At 42.0% G+C, this 19,859-nt stretch overlaps 1 protein-coding gene and 1 long non-coding RNA gene across 5 annotated transcripts in view; one reads left to right on the forward strand and one right to left on the reverse strand.

The window, feature by feature from the left end:
* The window catches only part of LOC139275199 (sister chromatid cohesion protein PDS5 homolog B), a 297,515-nt gene that overhangs the window by 48,669 nt on the left and 228,987 nt on the right, over positions 1-19,859 (forward strand). For all 4 annotated transcript variants that reach the window (XM_070892340.1, XM_070892337.1, XM_070892338.1 and 1 more), the window contains exons 2-5: positions 10,228-10,356; positions 13,227-13,430; positions 13,622-13,708; positions 16,034-16,131. In XM_070892340.1, coding sequence (XP_070748441.1) covers positions 10,249-10,356; positions 13,227-13,430; positions 13,622-13,708; positions 16,034-16,131 — 497 coding nt within the window. In that variant the 5' untranslated portion in view covers positions 10,228-10,248. The remainder of the gene's footprint in view (positions 1-10,227; positions 10,357-13,226; positions 13,431-13,621; positions 13,709-16,033; positions 16,132-19,859) is intronic.
* Positions 7,726-19,859, reverse strand: part of LOC139275200 (uncharacterized) — a 74,224-nt gene continuing 62,090 nt past the window's right edge. The window contains exon 3 of the long non-coding RNA XR_011595693.1: positions 7,726-7,787. This is a non-coding gene — a long non-coding RNA (uncharacterized lncRNA). The remainder of the gene's footprint in view (positions 7,788-19,859) is intronic.

A 19,859-nucleotide genomic window follows, 5' to 3' on the forward strand; every position in this document is an offset into this window, starting at 1 on the left:
TGTACTTTTTGTTTTACAAAACTTTTTTAACTCTCACCTCCTTTCGGTTCTAAAAGTGATTAGACATGAGACTTGGCGAGCTTAACTGGTGCTGCTAAAGATGGATAATGGTCCACGTTGTACATGGGAATTCATAATGGTCCATGGAGCTCTGAAATTACCGACATGAGCTGCAGCACAGTAACGCAAGATGAACTGGGAGTACAGTGCCTGGGATTGTGTCTTGTCACTTGAATTTGAAAACTGGGATATCAAATTACCAGCGAGATGAATCAAGTGGACATGATATTGGAAGATGAAATTAGAAGTTATATAACTATTTAAAATTAAAAAGGAGAAGTATTGAACTAATCAAAGGATAAAATCTCTGGTCTGGATGGATTCCATCTGTGCATTCTAAGAGAATCTAAAGAAATAACAGAGGCACTATTACATAGTTAATAATTCATAAGGAAAAGGTCGTGCCAGAGCACTGGCGGATAGCTAACACTACCTATATTTAAGAACAGGGAACAATAAACCAGTCGGCTTAAGATCGGATAGAAAAAATAATGGAAGCCCGAATAAAGGAGAAAATAAAACAACTGGAAACCAAAAATATAATAATGAATAGTCAGCATAGATTTCAAAAGGGAAAGTCTTGCTTGAACAACCTCACTGAATTCTTTTGAAGAGGTAACAAGTTCGACAAGGGTAATGCAGCAGGTGTTATGTATCTAGATTTCAAAAATTACCATATAATAGACTAATGAAGAATAAGGTCAGAACAGGGAACAACTAGCAGATTCGATACCTGGCTGAAAGACAAGAGAATTGGGATAAAGGGTAGCTCGTCAGAGTCGCAGAACATAAGAACATAAAAACATAAGAATTAGGAACAGGAGGAGGCCATGTAGCCCCTCGAGCCTGTTCTGCCATTCAACAAGATCATGGCTGATCTGGCCGTGTACTTAGCTCCACTTACCTGCCCGCTCCCCATAACCCTTAATTCCCTTATTGGTTAAAAATCTATCTATCTGTGATTTGAATACATTCAATGAGCTAGCCTCAACTGCTTCCTTGGGCAGAGAATTCCACAGATTCACAACCCTCTGGGAGAAGAAATTTCTTCTCAACTCGGTTTTAAATTGGCTCCCCCGTATTTTGAGGCTGTGCCCCCTCGTTCGAGTCTCCCCGACCAGTGGAAACAACATCTCTGCCTCTATCTTGTCTATCCCTTTCATAATTGTAAATGTTTCGAAAAGATCACCCCTCATCCTTCTGAACTCCAATGAGTAAAGACCCAGTCTACTCCATCTATCATCATAAGGTAACCCCCTCATCTCCGGTATCAGCCTAGTGAATCGTCTCTGTACCCTCTCCAAAGCTAGTATATCCTTCTTCAAGTAAGGTGACCAAAACTGCACGCAGTACTCCATGTGCGGCCTCATCAATACCCTGTACAGTTGCAGCAGGATCTCCCTGCTTTTGTACTCCATCCCTCTCTCAATGAAGGCCAACATTCCATTCACCTTCCTGATTACCTGCTGCACCTGCAAACTAACTTTTTGGATTCATGCACAAGGACCCCCAGGTCCCTCTGCACTGCAGCATGTTGTAATTTCTCCCCATTCAAATAATATTCCCTTTTACTGTTTGTTTTTTTTTTCCCCCAAGGTAAATGACCTCACATTTTCCAACATTGTATTCCATCTGCCAAACCTTGGGTTAAGCGAATGAGCTATCTAAATCTCTTTGCAGCCTCTCTGTGTCCTCGACACAACCCGCTTTCCCACTCATCTTTGTGTCATCTGCAAATTTTGTTACACTACACTCTGTCCCCTCTTCCAGGTCATCTATGTATATTGTAAACAGTTGTGGTCCCAGCACCGAGCCCTGTGGCACACCACTAACCACCGATTTCCAACCCGAAAAGGACCCATTTATCCCGACTCTCTGCTTTCTGTGAGCCAGCCAATTCTCGATCCATGCTAATACATTTCCTCTGACTCCGTGTACCTCTATCTTCTGCAGTAACCTTTTGTGTGGCACCTTATCGAATGCCTTTTGGAAATCTAAATACACCACATCCATCGGTACACCTCTATCCACCATGCTCGTTATATCCTCAAAGAATTCTAGTAAATTAGTTAAACATGATTCCCCCTTTATGAATCCATGCTGCGTCTGCTTGATTGTACTATTCCTATCTAGAGGTCCTGCTATTTCTTCCTTAATAGTTTCAAGCGTTTCCCCATGACAGATGTTAACCTAACCTGCCTTTTGTCTGCCCCCTTTTTTTAAACAGAGGCGTTACATTCGCTGCTTTCCAATCCGCTGGAACCTCCCCAGAGTCCAGAGAATTTTGGTAGATTATAATGAATGCATCTGCTATAACTTCCGCCATCTCTTTTAATACCCTGGGATGCATTTCATCAGGACCAGGGGACTTGTTTACCTTGAGTCCCATTAGCCTGTCCAGCACTACCCCCCGAGTGATGGTGATTATCTCAAGGTCCTCCCTGCCCACATTCCCGTGACCAGCAATTTTTGGCATGGTTTTTGTGTCTTCCACTGTGAAGACCGAAGCAAAATAATTGTTTCAGGTCTCAGCCATTTCCACATTTCCCATTATTAAATCCCCCTTCTCATCTTCGAAGAGACCAACATTTACTTTAGTCACTCTTTTCCGTTTTATATATCGGTAAAAGCTTTTACTATCTGTTTTTATGTTTTGCGCAAGTTTACTTTCGTAATCTATCTTTCCTTTCTTTATTGCTTTCTTAGTCATTCTTTGCTGTCGTTTAAAATGTTCCCAATCTTCTAGTTTCCCACTAACCTTGGCCACCTTATACGCATTGGTTTTTAATTTGATACTCTCCTTTATTTCCTTGGTTATCCACGGCTGGTTATCCCTTCTCTTACCGCCCTTCTTTTTCACTGGAATATATTTTTGTTGCGCACTATGAAAGCTCCATAAAAGTCCTCCACTGTTCCTCAATTGTGCCACCGTTTAGTCTGTGTTTCCAGTCTACTTTAGCCAACTCTGCCCTCATCCCACTGTAGTCCCCTTTGTTTAAGCATAGTACGCTCGTTCGAGACACTACTTCCTCACCCTCAATCTGTATTACAAATTCAACCATACTGTGATCACTCACTCCGAGAGGATCTTTTACTCGGAGATCGTTTATTATTCCTGTCTCATTACACAGGACCAGATCTAAGATAGCTTGCTCCCTTGTAGGTTCTGTAACATACTGATCTGAGAAACAATCCTGTATGCATTCTATGAATTCCTCCTCCAGGCTACCCCGTGCGATTTGATTTGACCAATCGATATGTAGGTTAAAATCCCCCAAGATTACTGCCATTCCTTTTTCACATGCCTCCATTATTCCCTTGATTATTGCCCGCCCCACCATGAAGTTATTATTTGGGGGCCTATAAACTACGCCCACCAGTGACTTTTTCCCCTTACTATCTCTAATCTCCACCCACAATGATTCAACATTTTGTTCATTAGAGCCAATATCATCTCTCACAACTGCCCTGATATCATCCTTTATTAACAGAGCTACCCCACCTCCTTTCCCTTCTTGTCTATCCTTCCGAATTGTCAGATACCCCTGTATGTTTAATTCCCAGTCTTGGCCACCCTGCAACCACGTTTCTGTAATGGCCACCAACTCATACCCATTTGTAATGATTTGTGCCGTCAACTTATTTACTTTATTTCGAATGCTGCATGCCTTTAGGTAGAGTGTTTAAATACGAGCTTTTAAACCATGATTTTTAGTTTTGACCCCTCCTGCAGCCCCTTTATATTCATACATATTGTCCCTTCCTATCACCTTGTGGTTTACACTTACCCCAGTGCTACTCTGCTCTGTTGCCTCCTGCCTTTTGCATTCTTTCTTGGTGTCCTGTTCATCTGAGCTCTCACCCACTCTAACTAGTTCAGAGCCCTCTCCTGGGTTCCGAATACTCCTCGCATTGAAGCACCGAGCTTTCAGGCTTGCCTTTTTATTACACTTTGACCCTTTAGAATTTTGCTGTACAGTGGCCCTTTTTGTTTTTTGCCTTGGGTTTCTCTGCTCTCCACTTTCACTCATCTCCTTTCTGTCATTTGCTTCTGTCTCCATTTTGTTTCCCTCTGTCTTCCTGCATTGGTTCCCATCCCCCTGCCATATTAGTTTAACTCCTCCCCAACAGCACTGGCAAACACTCACCCTAGGACATTGGTTCCGGTCCTGCCGAGGTGCAGACCGTCCGGTTTGTACTGGTCCCACTTCCCCCAGAACTGGTTCCAATGCCCCAGGAATTTGAATCCCTCCCTGCTGCACCACTGCTCAAACCACGTATTCATCTGAGCTATCCTGCGATTTCTACTCTGACTAGCTCGTGACACTGGTAGCAATCCCAAGATTACTACTTTTGAGGTCCTACTCTTCAATTTAGCTCCTAGCTGCTTAATTTCGTCTTGTAGGACCTCATCCCTTTTTTTACCTATATCGTTGGTACCAATGTGTACCATGACAACTGGCTGTTCACCCTCCCTTTTCAGAATGTCTTGCACGCGCTCCGAGACATCCTTGACCCCTGCACCAGGGAGACAACATACCATCCTGGAGTCTTGGTTGCGGTCGCAGAAACGCCTATCTATTCCCCTTGGAGCAGAAGGTGTGAAGTGGGGTCCCACAAGGATCAGTGCTGGAACCACTGTTGTTCACACATTATAGCAACGATTTAGACTTTGGAATCGTGAACACAATTTCTAAATTTGCAGACGACACCAAATTGGGAGGGCGAGTCAAGACTGAGGAGGACTGCAACAAATTACAAGGCAACATTTAATAAACTTACAGAATGAGCGTAAAATTGGCAAATGACTTTCAACTTGCAAAAGTGTGAGAGTACATTTTGGTGAGAAAAATAAGGGGTCACATTACTTGGAAAATAAGAATCGAAATGCGATAGAGGAGCAAAGTGATCTGGGAGTACAAATCACAAAGTTGCAACACGAGTCAATAAGGCCATAACAAAAGCAAGCCAAGCATTAGAGCTTATTTTTTGCGGGATAGATTTGAAAAGTAGAGAAGTTATGCTAAACTTGTATCGAACTGTGGTTAGACCACATTTGGAGTACTGTGTGCATTTCTGGTTGCCATGTTGTAAAAAGATTTACAAGGATATCACTGACTGAGGCATAGAACAGATGAAGAGGCTGGGTCTCTTGTCTCCTGAAAAGAGAGGGCTGAGGAGTGACTGAATAGAGGTCTTCAAAATTATGAAAGATTTTGATAGAGTAGACAGTGTGTGTGTTTTCACTTGTGAGGAAGAGCAAAGAGGCCATCAATAATCACTAAGAAATCAAATAGGCAATTCGGAAAAAACTTTTTGTCGACCGAGTGGTGAGAATGTGGACTTCGCTACCACAGGGAGTAGTTGAGTAGAACAGTATAGATAGATAGAAAGACAGACTTGCATTTTTATCGTGCCTTTCACGACCACCGGACATCTGAAAGCACTTTACAGCCAATGAAGTACTGTTGTAATGTAGGAAACTTGGCAGCCAGTTTGTACACGGCAAGCTCCCACAAACAGCAATGTGATAATGACCAGATAATCTGTTTTTGTTATGTTGACTGAGGGATAAATATTGGCCAGGACACTGGGGATAACTCCCCTACTCTTCTTCGAAAGAGTGCCATGGGATCTTTTATGTTCACCTGAGAGAGCAAACGAGGCCTCACCTGAAAGATGGCACCTCCGACAGAGCAGCACTCCCTCTGCACTGCACTGGAGTTTCAGCCTAGATTTATGTGCTCAAGTCCCTGGAGTGGGACTTCAACCCAGAACCTTCTGACTCAAAAGACAAGTGTGCTACCCACTGAGCCACAGCTGACACTATAGTATAAGGGGAAGCTGGATAAACATGTGAGGGAGAAGGGACTAGAGGACGATGCTGATAGTTAGAATCATAGAATGGTTCCAGCACAGAAGGAGCCCGTCGAGCCGATGCCAGCTCTCCAAGACTTCAGCTAGTCCCACTCCCCCCATCCTTTCCCTGTAGCCCTGCAAATTTTTTTCCTTCAGCTACTTATCCAAGTTCCTTTTTTTGAAAGCTGCGATTGAGTCTGCATCCACCCTTTTCAGGCAATGCATTCCAGATCCTAACCACTCGCTGCGGTTATATTAAAAAAAACTCTTGCTCGTGTCGCCTTTGGCAAAAGAACCATTCACCTTAAATCTGTGTCCTCTGGTTCATGACCCTTCTCCAATGGGAACAGTTTCTACTCTGTCCAGACCTCTCCTGACTTTGAACAACTATCAAATCTCCTCTCCACCTTCTCAGCTCTGAGGAGAACAATCCCAGCTTCTCCAGTCCATCTGCGTAACTGAAGTCCCTCATCCCCGGAATCATTCTCATAAATCTTTTCTGCACCCTCTCGAAGGCTTTCACATCATTACTAAAGTGTGGTGCCCAGAATTGGGTGCGATACTCCAGTTGAGGCTGCACCAGTGTTTTATAATGGTTTGGCATAACTTCCTTGCTTTTGTACTCTCTACCTATATTTATTAAGCCCAGTACCCTGTATGCTTTCTCAACCTGCCCTGCCATCTTCAACGATTTGTGCACACATACCCCCCAGGAATTTATTTTTGGAATTCAAATGTGTTCTATTACTGTGCACCAAAGTATGTATAGTGCAACTTTTGGGTACTCTAAGAAATTAAGAATTAAAAGTGCCAAATCAGTCTCTCTCTCTATCTTTGTGTGTTTCCCCATCTTTTTCAGTTTCTTTCTGGATTGTGCGGCTCTTGCTGGGTGGGGAGGGCAGCTAGATTATCCGATTGCCACCAGTGTTTTTTCAGCTGACTGTCGAGAGCCACCCACTTCCCGATGCATTGGCTGAGGTCAAGAATTCAATGGATTGCTGTTGAATTTTGTGTTGGTACTCCATTTCCCTGCTTTTTCCATTCAGGAGCGTCTTTTGAAAATAGGAATGAGCAGTGCATGTTTGGGGGAGGGGAAAGAAATGTCACACATTCATTACATCTTCACCTAGCTTAGCTATTGCATAGATGCAAGTACAGCGCAGTATAACGACTCTGAAGCCTGCCAAATGTAATTTATTTACATGGTTGACCAGGAGCAATTGCACATATTTCAATCGCTTGTATGCATGCCCAATGTCCAAGTGTCTAAATATTGTGCTAAAGCAATTCATGTAATTGGGAGAAATCAACTGATACATTATAACCAGACATGGATATTTCAATATTTGAGAATAGATAACTTTTCTCATCTTCTCAAAACTAGAATGAGTACTGTTGGCCTTTTAATTTTTATATATCTTTTTTTTTATGAAATAGATGTTGGTTTACATGTATACATGGTGTGAGTCCCTTTTCTCCATCCCGAATTATCAGTCAGTCTCAACTGGTTACTTCAGTGTGGGTGGGGGGGTGGAGGAGAAGTAGAAATGTCGTACAACTGTTGTGCCTGAAGTTATGAGGACGTCGACTCAAAGTTCAGTTCTAGATCTTTACTTTGCCTCATTAATTGCAGCAGTCAGTATTAAATTATACAAATTTATTCTATAGGTTCAGGCATAATACAATAAACACAGACATTTAAAGGTTAATTGTTTTGTGGTATTGGAAGGTTCACTCAATGACTAATGCTAAATCCCCTTGTGGTGTAGCACTGAAGCAAAGCAATGAGGAAGGTCATCTCTTCAATTCCTAGTCTGACCTGAGTTTGCCTATCTCAGTTCGAGAAGTAGTGGATTGGCCTCCGTGACCTGGGATAGAGAAGAAAATTTGTTCATTGTTATCTGGTGACTCCTGCTCAAGAATATGCTCATGTGGATAATTAGTGATGTCCGGTTTGAGCTTGGCTGTAATACCCTCCTTGGTTGAATAAGCTACATGTAGTTGTGTTGAGAGGTACTGGAGAGCAGATGGCTTTCCAGCACCCTATGTTCGTGCATCTCTGCCTTTTGTTCGAGTTGGGGAGGGGAGAAGTTGTGGTGTCCTTTAGATAAATTGTTTATAATCGTTGAACTTTTCACACCTGCAGCAATTGGGTTTGTGTCGAATGATGGTTGTGTTAGGGAATCTGTATTCGGTATCCTTCAATAAGGAGAGGGTGCAAATGGATGGTCTGTTAACTAGTGCTGTTTAGGCTACAGCAGTTGAGTTTGCCCTTGCAAGAATGAGAGATTTGCATGATGATTTCATGCTGGATTAAACACACTGGATCAACTTCTTGCAAGTGAGTTCAAATTCAGTCCAACAACAACAACTTGTATTTATGTCGTAAAATGTCCCAAGGAGCTTCGAGTGTTACAAAACAAAATTTGACACTAAGCCATGTAAGGAGAAATTAGGGCACATGACCAAAAGCTTGGTCAAAGTTAGGATTTCAGGAGCATTTTAAAGGAAAGTGGAGAGGTTTAAGGAGGGAATTCCAGAGCTTGGATCCCTGGTAGCTGAGAGCACGGCCACCAATAGTTGAGCAATTAAAATCTGGGATACTGGAGGCCAGAATTCTTGGAACGCAGTTATCTCGGGGCGGGTGTTGTGGGGCTGGAGTAATTTAGAGATGGGGAGGGGCAAGGCCTTGGAGGGATTTGAAAACCAGGATGAGAATTTTTAAGTCGATGCGTTGCTTAACTGGGAGCCAATGTAGGTCAGCGATCACTGGGGAGAGGAATGAACTGGACTCTCTCACGGGCAGCCAAGTTTTGGATGACCAAGTTTATGTCGGGTAGAATGTGGGAGGCCAGCCAGGAATGCATTGGAATAGTCAAGTCCAGACTGATGGGATAAAAGTGCCCTGTTTGCTGGCAAGAAGTGTCCTATGTAAAATTGGTATGTGCAGTCTCCGTTCAATTGCTGCCGGGCATGGGCCGACAGCCTAAAAACTGTCAGTAATTTTATGTGACGTTCTTTGGGATGTTTTTCTATGTTAAGGGCACCAAATCCTAGTCGTAGTGGTTGGACTAGAATTTGGCAACCTCATTCACACCGTATCACTGGTGTTGGAAATGGGAAAAATCAGATTGCTGTCATCGTGCTGGGGCAGAGGAGAGGGAGTTTTACTTTACACTTGGCTGAGCTATACTTGATATGTGAGTACTTAGTGCTGATAGTGAGTACCTTGTATCTGAAAGAGGAAGAGATCCTCCATCATCATCGGTAGTCCCACGGAATCGAGGAAGACTTGCTTCCACTCCTGAAGTGAGTTCTTTGGTGGCTGAACAGTCCAATATGAGAGCCAGAGACTCTGTCACAGGTGGGACAGATAGTTGTTGAGGGAAGGGGTGGGTGGGACTGGTTTGCTGCACACTCTTTCTGCTGCCTGCGCTTGATTTCTGCATACACTCAGCGTTGAGACTCTAGGTGCTCAGCGCCCTTTCGGATGCACTTCCTCCACTGAAGGCAGTCTTGGACCAGGGACTCCCAGGTGTCAGTGGGGATGTCTCACTTTATCAGGGAGGCTTTGAGGGTATTCTTGTAGCATTTCTGCTGCCCACCTTTGGCTTGTTTGCGGTGAAGGAGCTCCAAGTAGAGCACTTGCTTTGGGAGTCTCGTGTATGGCATGCTGACTATGTGGCCTGTCCAGCGGAGCTGATAGAGTGTGGTCAGTGCTTCAATGCCGGGGATGTTAGCCTGGACGAGGACGCTGATGTTGATGCGCCGTCCTCCCAGGGGATTTGTCGGATCTTGTGGAGACATCGTTGGTGTTATTTCTCCAGCAACTTGAGGTGTCTGCTGCACGTGGTCCATGTCTCTGAGCCATACAGGAGGGCAGGTGTTACTACAGCCCTGTTCACATGAGCTTGGTGGCAGTTTTGAGGGCCTAGTCTTCAAACACTCTTTTCCTCAGGTGGCCGAAGGCTGCACTGGCACACTGGAAGCGGTGTTGGATCTCATCATCGATGCCTGCTCTTGTTGATGGGAGGCTCCCGAGATATGGGAAGTGGTCCACATTGTCCAGGGCCGTGCCGTGGATCTTGATGACTGGCGGAGAGGTGGGGGGCGCGGGTGGCGCGGGTGGGGGAGTGCTTTGCGGTGAAGACAGGCTGGTGGAGAACCTTTGTCTTACGGATGTTTTGCGTAAGGCCCATGCTTAGATCTATACACTAGCACTAACAGCCTTCACCGTGCTGAGGACAAAATAATTAGATTTTTTAAAATTCTACATTTACTAACTTTGTTCTCTGTTTCTTTTTAAAGGACGAAACGTGAACTCTAACCATGGCTCACACAAAGCCTAAGGTCAATGATGGAAAAATTACATACCCTCCTGGGGTAAAAGAAATCTCCGACAAAATATCAAAGGAGGAAATGGTTCGAAGGCTAAAGGTTTGTTGTAAATTGTGTTTAGTTCTGTTGGAACAAATGGAAATCATGGCACTTACAGCACTCGCAGTTCACTAATTCTGTAGAAATGATACAAGATTGAGTAGTTTACATATATAGAGATTAAATGCAAGTCGTTGTCTGCAGAATGCCACATTGCCTTGTATTTGAATGTAGTGTGACTTTTTGTAAAATACAAGACGCATCAGTGAGTGGTAACTTTTAGTTAAGTATCAGACTGTAGTACATGGATTTGGTCAATTGAAATTTTCAGGACCAAGACCGATAGATTTTTGTTATTGAGGGATATGGAACAAAGTGGAATTGATCAGCCATCTCATTGAGTGGTGGAACAGCCTTAAGGGGCATAATGTCAGTTTGTTTCCCTACATTACAACAGCGATTCGACATCCAAAGTAATTCACTGGCTGTGAATGGGTTAGGGACGTGCTAAGCTCAAGAAAGGGCATATATATTAAAGTTTGTTCTTTCCTTCTTTTACTTATGAGGAAGTTGAACAAACTTTTTAAATTTTATGTTAAGCAAACATCTTCATGGCTGTTCTGGTAATGTATTTAAGCTTTAAGCAAAAGTGGAAATGTGCCCATCATTCAAGTCTGTAAAGGATGGACTGTATTCAAATGATTAATCAACATTTTAGAGCTGGAGATGAAGGGAAGTTCTCCTGTTCCTTCATGGCACCAAAACTGAATTTATTTCAGTTTTTAATCTTTAGTAGCATATATAAGACGTCCCTTATTCTAACAGTTTCTCAATCTCAAGATCTTTTTTTTAAAAGCATGGAAATTGTATACTGAAATAAGTAATTGGTACAAATTTGGAATTGGGTTTCATCGACTACAATACTACATGAAAAAGAATAACAATAAATCCACTCTAGTACTGCTCTAGTCAGCTGAAGTTTTATTTTTACATCTGCCAATGACATTTTATGTTAAGGTACGCAAGTGCACTGAAAGTGGTGCTAATGCATTACTTGTGGTGATGTACAGTGTATGGTGTACAGCTGTGGTCATATTTCTGAATGATCATGCTGTAATGGAAAGGGTTCCGGGAAGATCAACAACAATAATTCCATGCTAAAGAAACTAAATTCTTCCTCATTTGGAAGGAAAGCTTTTTTTTTAAAGGGGATGGGGCTGGGGAAGGTTGATCGCGAGAGAAAGTTAATAAGGGAAACCAATAGTGTACATGTCGTGAGGTATTTTGTTTAAACCAGGATAGGAGAAACTGAGGATGTGACTGTATGCTAAAGAATTAGCAAGTTGAACTTGGGGAATAACTACTTTACACTTGGCTGTGACTTGTAGGATAGACTGCCATCTAGTGCTAACTCTGTGCTGTAATTCAAAAAGGAACTGCATTGTTTCCTGATTCAACAGATTGTGGAGGCATAGAGGTTTGGGTTAGATAGTGTATAGAAAGCAGTTTAGATTGGTTCCTGTAACAGGATTCCCACACTAGAATTTTCTTTATAGACTTAAGTATTGCTTATTATGTACAAGCATTTTGGCCTATTTGATTTGAAAAACATTCTGGATTACCAATTTCAACATAGTCTGCGAAGCTCTAATTTAGGGCATAGATTGAAGCCAAGTCAGTGTTTGTACCTTTGACACAATGAGCTTAAGGAAATGTCTTGGAGGTCCTAAAACATCTAGTCTAAACTCTTTTTACATTCAAAGCAATGGCTAAGTTGCTTTTCAAATGGCATTTAAAAGATTCCTTGACCTACAAAAACCATTATTACGCTCTCAGGACTTTTTCATCAATGTCTTCTTTTACAAAAAAAACAGCATATACAGACTGTTAGCCCAGTCAAGGGTCTTTTGAGGGCTGGTTCAAGTGCTGTCATGTTGCTGCAGAGCAGCATCCAGATAAACCAAAGCCAACATTGGGATCAACCAACACCAGGTCAGCAGTCCTTGCACCATTTGGCTCCCACCATTGGTTACATCAGGTGGAGAGAGCATGCTTGACCATTCGTTTACAATATTCAACAATTTTGCTTTGGCTAATTATGCTTCCATAGTAGAGATCACTGGTGAAAGCTATTTCAGTAGGGTAATTAATAAACTAGGATTGCTGCTTTTCATATTGGAGGCTGCTAGCTTTTTTTTACACTCACTTCTGCCATGTGCCCCAAGACTTTAAATTTGTATGCGCTGTTGTATTCATGGAGCTAGGTTATACGGGTGAAAATGGGTGGACAAATATAAAGACTGAAAATACAGACACATTATGAGCTGAGCCTTCTAAAACTTAGCATTTTTTGAACTGTTGCTTGGCTGTTTAATTCTTGGAAGATAACTCTGCAGGCAAAGGATGATTAGGATGTAAGATGTCACTTTGTGTTCACTCCGAGAGGTCGCTGTAAACTGAATATTTTAAATAATACTGATTTAATACAGCGCATAAGAATTTCTGTGCGAATTGGAAAATGGAGAAGTGTATTGGAACCCCAACAGTCAGTGTCAGAATTTTTGAGTATGGATTTCAACCTGTCGCTCCTCTCTACTCAAATCCTGAGTTCCCAGTATTGACTTGCATGTGCCTGGTCGAGCAAACAACTTTGCTACAACGCAGAAGAATCTGCAGAAGCTGCTTGGGCCACTATTCTCTTTGCTTTGCTAACTAGCTCGTTATGCGCTGCAGGCATGACTAACTTTAATTATATTTTTGGGATATAACAGCAGGCCATGCATCAGCTCGTAAAGCAGGAATTTAATTCAAAAATTTGCTTTGAAATGCAGCTCATGATTTTACAGCATGTCATTGCTGCACTTGTGTTGTGTTCACTAAGATGTTGAAACTAGACTTTTGTGTAACTATATCTAATTTTGTCTATTTAGATGGTGGTAAAAACCTTCATGGACATGGACCAAGATTCAGAGGATGAGAAGGAGTTGTATCTCAATCTGGCATTGCATCTTGCTTCGGATTTTTTCCTTAAACATCCTGACAAGGATGTGCGACTGCTGGTTGCCTGCTGCCTGGCTGATATTTTTAGAATCTATGCCCCAGAGGCGCCCTACACATCACCAGATAAACTTAAGGTAGCCTTTAATCTCTTTGGAATTTTTAATTTGCTTTTTTGAAATAGTTATTAAGTTTGTTTTTTCTACGTGTCCATTTTGTTTCTCAACTATTGGAATACTATCTTGCATTCCTGAATCTGAAGTCTTTGTTTCTCAAATTGTTGGAAGCATATAAAATACTAATAAACCTTCAATTATATTTTGTTCAGGATATTTTTATGTTCATAACAAGACAGCTTAAGGGATTAGAAGACACAAAAAGCGCACAGTTTAACAGATATTTCTACTTACTTGAGGTGAGTGGTACAGTACGCTTTAAGGATTCAACAGTTCCTAATTTATCGAACGACATGATGACTCATCACAACCACCAAATAATCACTGGGTTTGCACAAAATGCACGCTGGGTTTGAGAGCATGTCGTTGCTCCAGCCTTTTCTTGTAGAACAGATCCATGATGTCACCTGGTAATCTGCAGTACACTTTCCCCAGGGCTATTTTATTTTTCATCTTGTCAGGAGGAGCCCGGGCACTGTTCCAGAAGTGGCGTAACAATTGTTTTATACAGGCTTTTGATGATCTCCTTTGCTTTTGTATTCATTCCCTCTAGATATAAGCCTCAAAATAACATTTGATAATTTAACGGCCCTCTGTGCCTGCCCCCTCTCATTGCGCCCCCCCCCAAAAAAGCACTTGACTCTGTACCTTCACAAATGTACGTTGACTCCAATTTTCACTGGGCTCAGCACCATAAGAAAAGATTCCGTATATCTTTTGCGTACACATCTGCTTCCTTGACCATAGCCTTGGGGAAACACCTTTCTTGCCTCTGTAAATACTGCAACAAACTATCTTATCTATTGAGCAGCTTTTCTATTTGCTTGGCTACCATGATGATCTCGGCATGCTCACTTTTGAATGATTCCAACTCGCATATAATTCTTTTTTCCCTAATGTGTTGACAGTTATTTGCTTTTTCCCTTTTACATTGGATGCAAGTTTTTTCTCATCATCCCTTTTAGTGCTTTGTGCTCTTTTTTTTCTTTGTTTCTATTTGCAAACTATGGTATTTCTCAGAACTCTCATTTGGGTTGGTAGCTTTGAGCTGCCTTGTATGCTTTTTCTTTGACCATTATTTTCAGTTTAATTTGATGATTCACCCATGGGACGGTAACCTTAGACACAATTCCTTTTGCCCCTTTGCTCGACTATGCTGTGCCTATTTACACCTGTTCTCCTGTTGCTTCACTGCTCTATCAGTAAACTTTTTCTTTGTTTCCAATTTATGCAGGGAACATCCTCTTTAATCCTTTTGTACATTTGCTTTACTCAAATCAATCAACTTTGTTTGATTTTATGTTTTTCTTTTCTCTTTAAAGCTATATCTGTTACAATTACTCAACCCGCATTTTTCTCCTTCATATTACTGACTTGCTCCGTTACCCAAAACCAAGTCCAGTATTGCATCTTTTCTTGTAGGGCTAGTTGTATACTGACTCCGTCACCAAATCCCTTCCTATTTAAAATGTCTGACTCTGCCAATGCAGCTTTAAATATGGCTGTAGAAAGGTAAGCAACTCTTGACCAGCAATCAATCTGGTTTTTACTTCAGAGAAAATAAAACCATGTTATGACATTTAAAAAAAAAATATATTAAACTGACAAAACTCAATGGTTTTTAACTAGCTTTCCAGCCCTGAAATTACCATTAAATCATCTTGGCTGCTTCCTGCTCTCTTTTCTCCCCCCCCCCCCCCCCCCCCCCCCCCCCCCCCTGCTGGAGGACTTTGGTGAACTTTGTTGAAAACGCTACCATTGTTGGTAGAAAATCCCTTCAGCAGAATTTCAGTTTTAAAAAAAAAAAATGACCATGCTGCCTTTTACAGTGTTGCTCTCTCCAGCTCTTAGACCTGTAGTCTTTGAAATTTATATATTTAAAAAAAAAAATGAGACCCCACCAGTGCGCACACAAACTTCTGGAATGGGCTAAATGCTTCCGACCTGAATCCACATCTAACACGTCAGTTTCATTCTTAAGAAACGCAAAAACTTGTTTTTCCAGCATGTTTTCTCTTTCATATTTGAAATGAGAGATTGGGGAAATAATCTTTGTGCTTAGTATGGCAATTTCCTCTGTACTTTTGCCTTCAACCTTTTTCTTAATCGGTCTCTACAACATTCGCCTATTAATTACGAGATGATCTGCTATGATCTTTGAAATATTGCTCTTGATTCACATCTTGATGGTGCTCAAATACCTCCTGAGTCAATTGCTACTTTTCCTTCCTCAGCTGAGGAGAAATACCCAGTTACCTTTTTGGCACCTCTTTTTGATGACATCATCATATCTGGGAACTTGCCATGTCGAACCTGGGACATTGTTTTTTACTGCATGTGAGCTGGTAATTGTCCAGTATCGGGTTTTATTTTGGGATCGGGGCTAATCGAGGAGCGGAGTTGATCTTCTTTCACTCTGCATCTTGCTGTATGATGTCTGACCTGAGAGTGCATGAGACTGACATTGTTTTTTTTAATAAAATATTCTTAGTCCTGCAGCCATCTTAAATTCAATTATTTCAGCCGTTGGACGAATGATCAAGATTTTCTTTGTTTCATGATAGAACATTGCCTGGGTAAAGTCGTATAACATCTGCTTTGAACTGGAGGACAGTAATGATATCTTCACTCAGTTATACAGAACACTTTTCCAAGTAATAAAGTAAGTTTGTGCTTGCAAGTAAAACATGCATGAAATGTAATGAGTTTAAACTGTAAAGCAGTTTTTAATACTTTATCTAGCTATCAAGCTATCTATCTATCTAGCTATCTACATTCAAGTCTCTCTCTCTCTCTCTCTCTCTCTCTCTCTCTCTCTCTCTCTCTCTCTCTCTCTCTCTCTCTTTCTCTCTCTTTCTCTTTCAAAGACATTTATATGCACATGTGTTGGACTTCCGGCTGACCTGATCTGTTTTACCTCCTTGCGATTGTGTGTGTAGATGCCAAAGTATTGTCGCAAGGAAGTAGTATGACTTGATGATTTAATCGAAGTGATTGTGATCTGATCAAGACCTGTAAAATGGGTGGAAGTATAGATGTGGCCTTGTTTTTGGACAATGAGGAGAACCAAAAAAGTAATGCCGGTGCAGCGTCTAGGATCCGGAGTTCCGGAATCCAGACCTGACTACCTTGGGGAGGGCCTCGCCGCTGCCCGACCTCGGGCCTCGCGCCTTGCTTCGCCGCCGCCCGACCTCGGGCCTCGCGTCTTGCTTCGCCGCCGCCACTCTCCTCGCCTCACTCTCCTCACTGCCACTGCCCTTACCTCGGGGCCTCCTCGCCGGCCCACCCAATGACCTTCCTGGTGGGGCCTCGCCCGACACCCTCGGTGATCCGGCCCGCCCGACATCCTCGCTGGGGGCCGACGGCCTGAACAACTCGTCAGCGGGAATCCCTCCACCCACCTTTCTGACATTCTGAAATCCAGAAATACCCGAACCTGGGCTCGGGTGTTTCTGGATTTGTGACGTTAAACAAATCGAAAGCCCGGATTGGCCTCGGTCCTGAGGGTTCTGGATTTTAGGCGCTGCACATGTACCCAAGTTTATTGTATTTGTATTTATCAGTGAAAATAAAGTATTATCTAACCCTGATATACGCATCTGTAAGTATAGGGGCTTGCATTTAGTATAGTTAAGCAAGTTCCAACTTCATTGTGCCACATATCACCTTAAATGCAAAACTAGCTTGCAGCAAGAAAAGATGAAAACTCATCAATTATTTGGCTAGCTTAGTCTTCTGTGGATTATTTGAAGTTACACATTTATGCCATATTTTGGGTCCATGAGTAAAAATCCTGATTGACGCTGCTCAAATCTGCTGTAACGTTGGACCCGTACAGCCAGATGGAAGAAGCTTCCACATCCCCTTGGGCTGGATGGAATTTCACCTCCAGTACAAAGTTCACTGCAGTGTCCAACCCAATACACCATTCAATCCTCCAACTGTGGTTTTCTCGCCATTTTATTGTCCTTATTGGTGCACCAAACCAGATTACTTATCTAGGGTAGACTCCATCGAACCTGGGACATTGTTTTTTAACCCATGGGAACTGGTAACTATGCAGTTTTGGCTTTTCTTTTGGGTCAGAGCTAATCCAGGAGCAGAGTTGATCTTGTTTAGCTCTGCATTTTGCTGGATGATGTCTGACTCAAGACTGCAGGATACTAACATTGAGCAAGTGTTTCATCTTCCACCATGGATGCCCTTGGGTTCATGAAAACAAAATGATTCGATGGTAAAATAAATGGATGAGTGGGGGTGCAACATGCAGGGACAGTTGATTAATATCTATTCAGGGTGCAGAATAGAAATTGTAAATCATCAGCATAAGCAGTGCTCATGTTAAATCAGCTGTGGGCGGCACGAAGTGGATGATGTGTGAGGTGGAAAATTTGATCTCCACTTGAGTGTGCACCTCATGGTGAACTGAAAAAGGCTGTTTGCTTGCCCTGAAATGCAAATCTAAGAGAATATCTGGGGGCAGAGGTGTTTGTCATACAAGTAGGCGATACAATTCTTCAATTTTAACCAGCGCCACCTTGTGCATAAGCATGCAGTTTACTTGGATGTGATTAGAAAATAGAATATGGTATAATGTAGCATTTCGGTGTACATTGTGCTGTTGATCTTGTGTTGCCATTTGGTGAGTTTGTTACCTTTTTGCTGTTGGGAAGCTGCTAGAATAAAGACGGTAAATAAAAGCAAGTTATGTCCAATCTGTGCCCCTCCTACTGGCCAGCTTGAGAATGGCACCGTCTGGGAGGTTACCTTTCAACAATGAAATGTCGCATCTGCTGGGGAAATGCAAGATTAAGAGGTGAATTTGGTCGCAAAGTGAGAAATTTAAATTGCATGTTTTTAAAAAATAAAATTTGCATAACCATATTTTTTTTGAAGGAGTCACTGGCAAGCATATAGGTCATTAATTTAACTGGCTTGTCATGAGTGCTGGCTGTAAGTTTTCAAGGGTTTTGTTCTCCTGCATCTAGGCACGAGTTCGTTTATTTAAAAACTTTCACCGATTCGCAAGTAGCTGCATGTTGGGATTTAACATGGAAAAAATGAAGTATGCACAAATTACTGCCGACTACTTTTTGATTGCTGCTCCGGTGGTTCAGTAGGCTAACACACTGCCTAGCTAATCCATGCAGACCAGAAGGCCTTGTGTTCAATTCTACTATCTGCTGAGTAGTGATGGGCGTGCTATTATTGACTATAATACAAGGGTATGGTAAGTGTAGCCGATTATGTTACTGGACTAGTAATCCAGAGGCATGCTCTAATAATCCAGAGTTCAAACCCCACCGTTTAATTCAGAGAAAAATCTGGAAATTGAAAAAAGACTGATAAGAAAAAGTGACGATGAAGCTGTTCAATTGTTGTTTTAAAAAATCCAACTGGTTCACCAATATCCTTTTTTAGGAAAGTAAACCTGCTTTTCTTTGTGACTTCAGTCCCACACAAACATGGTTTAGTCTTAAATGCCCCCTGAAGTGGCTGAGCAAGACACTTTTTTTGTATCCACTGCTACAGTGGTTCAAGAAGGTGGCCCACCATGCCTTCTCTGGGCATCTAAGGATGGGCAATAAATGCTAATGATGCCCACATTCCTGAGAATTAGTTAGAAAATTCACCCTGAATTACAGTGGACGAGTAACTCCGATGTCATGAGTTCAACCCTCACTCTGGGAAAAGTGAATTCTATATATTTGTGCTAGCAAATTACCATAACAGCTGATAGATTGATGGCAGCCCCAATTTTATCATGTGCCTTCCTTTTAAGTTTCAGTTGAGTTTTAATGTATTTATTTATTCAAGCTCTGGTTTGAGGCACCTTTTTTGTCTTAATTTATTATATGAATATTTTTTTTTAAATCAATCTCCTATTTCAAAATTCCCGTTGCTGATCCATCATCCTCTGGCTAACTTTTCGACCAAACTTGGGACAGCTCCCTCTGATCTCCCTGAACTTTTCACATTTTGCAGTCTGATGCCCTTATCTTTGATTGTAAGCAACATAACTATGTTGTCCCGATTTCCCAATTGTTTTTCTACTCTCATCGGTTATTTGTCTCACTGCATTTCCAAGAGCTGAATCGAGCAAAGCTGATTTGCTTGTTGGACTAAAAACATAGTGATCCAAAAAAGAATCCTGGATGCATTTTAACAAGTGATGCCCACTTTGACCACATGCATTACCTTTTATTCCAGTTGCCCAATATGACTGCCCTGTGCTTGCATATATCTCTGACCGGTCTACAAATCTCTCTCTCCTCCATTGTGTGATGACCTGTAACGCACACCAAAATTGTACTTTTTCCTCTCCATATTCTTTAATTCTATGCATAAGGATTCTTTCTTCATACAACCCCCAGAACATCCTTGCATTCA

Source organism: Pristiophorus japonicus, chromosome 10, assembly GCF_044704955.1.
Source record: "Pristiophorus japonicus isolate sPriJap1 chromosome 10, sPriJap1.hap1, whole genome shotgun sequence".
In the NCBI taxonomy this organism is placed as follows: Eukaryota; Metazoa; Chordata; class Chondrichthyes; family Pristiophoridae; genus Pristiophorus; species Pristiophorus japonicus.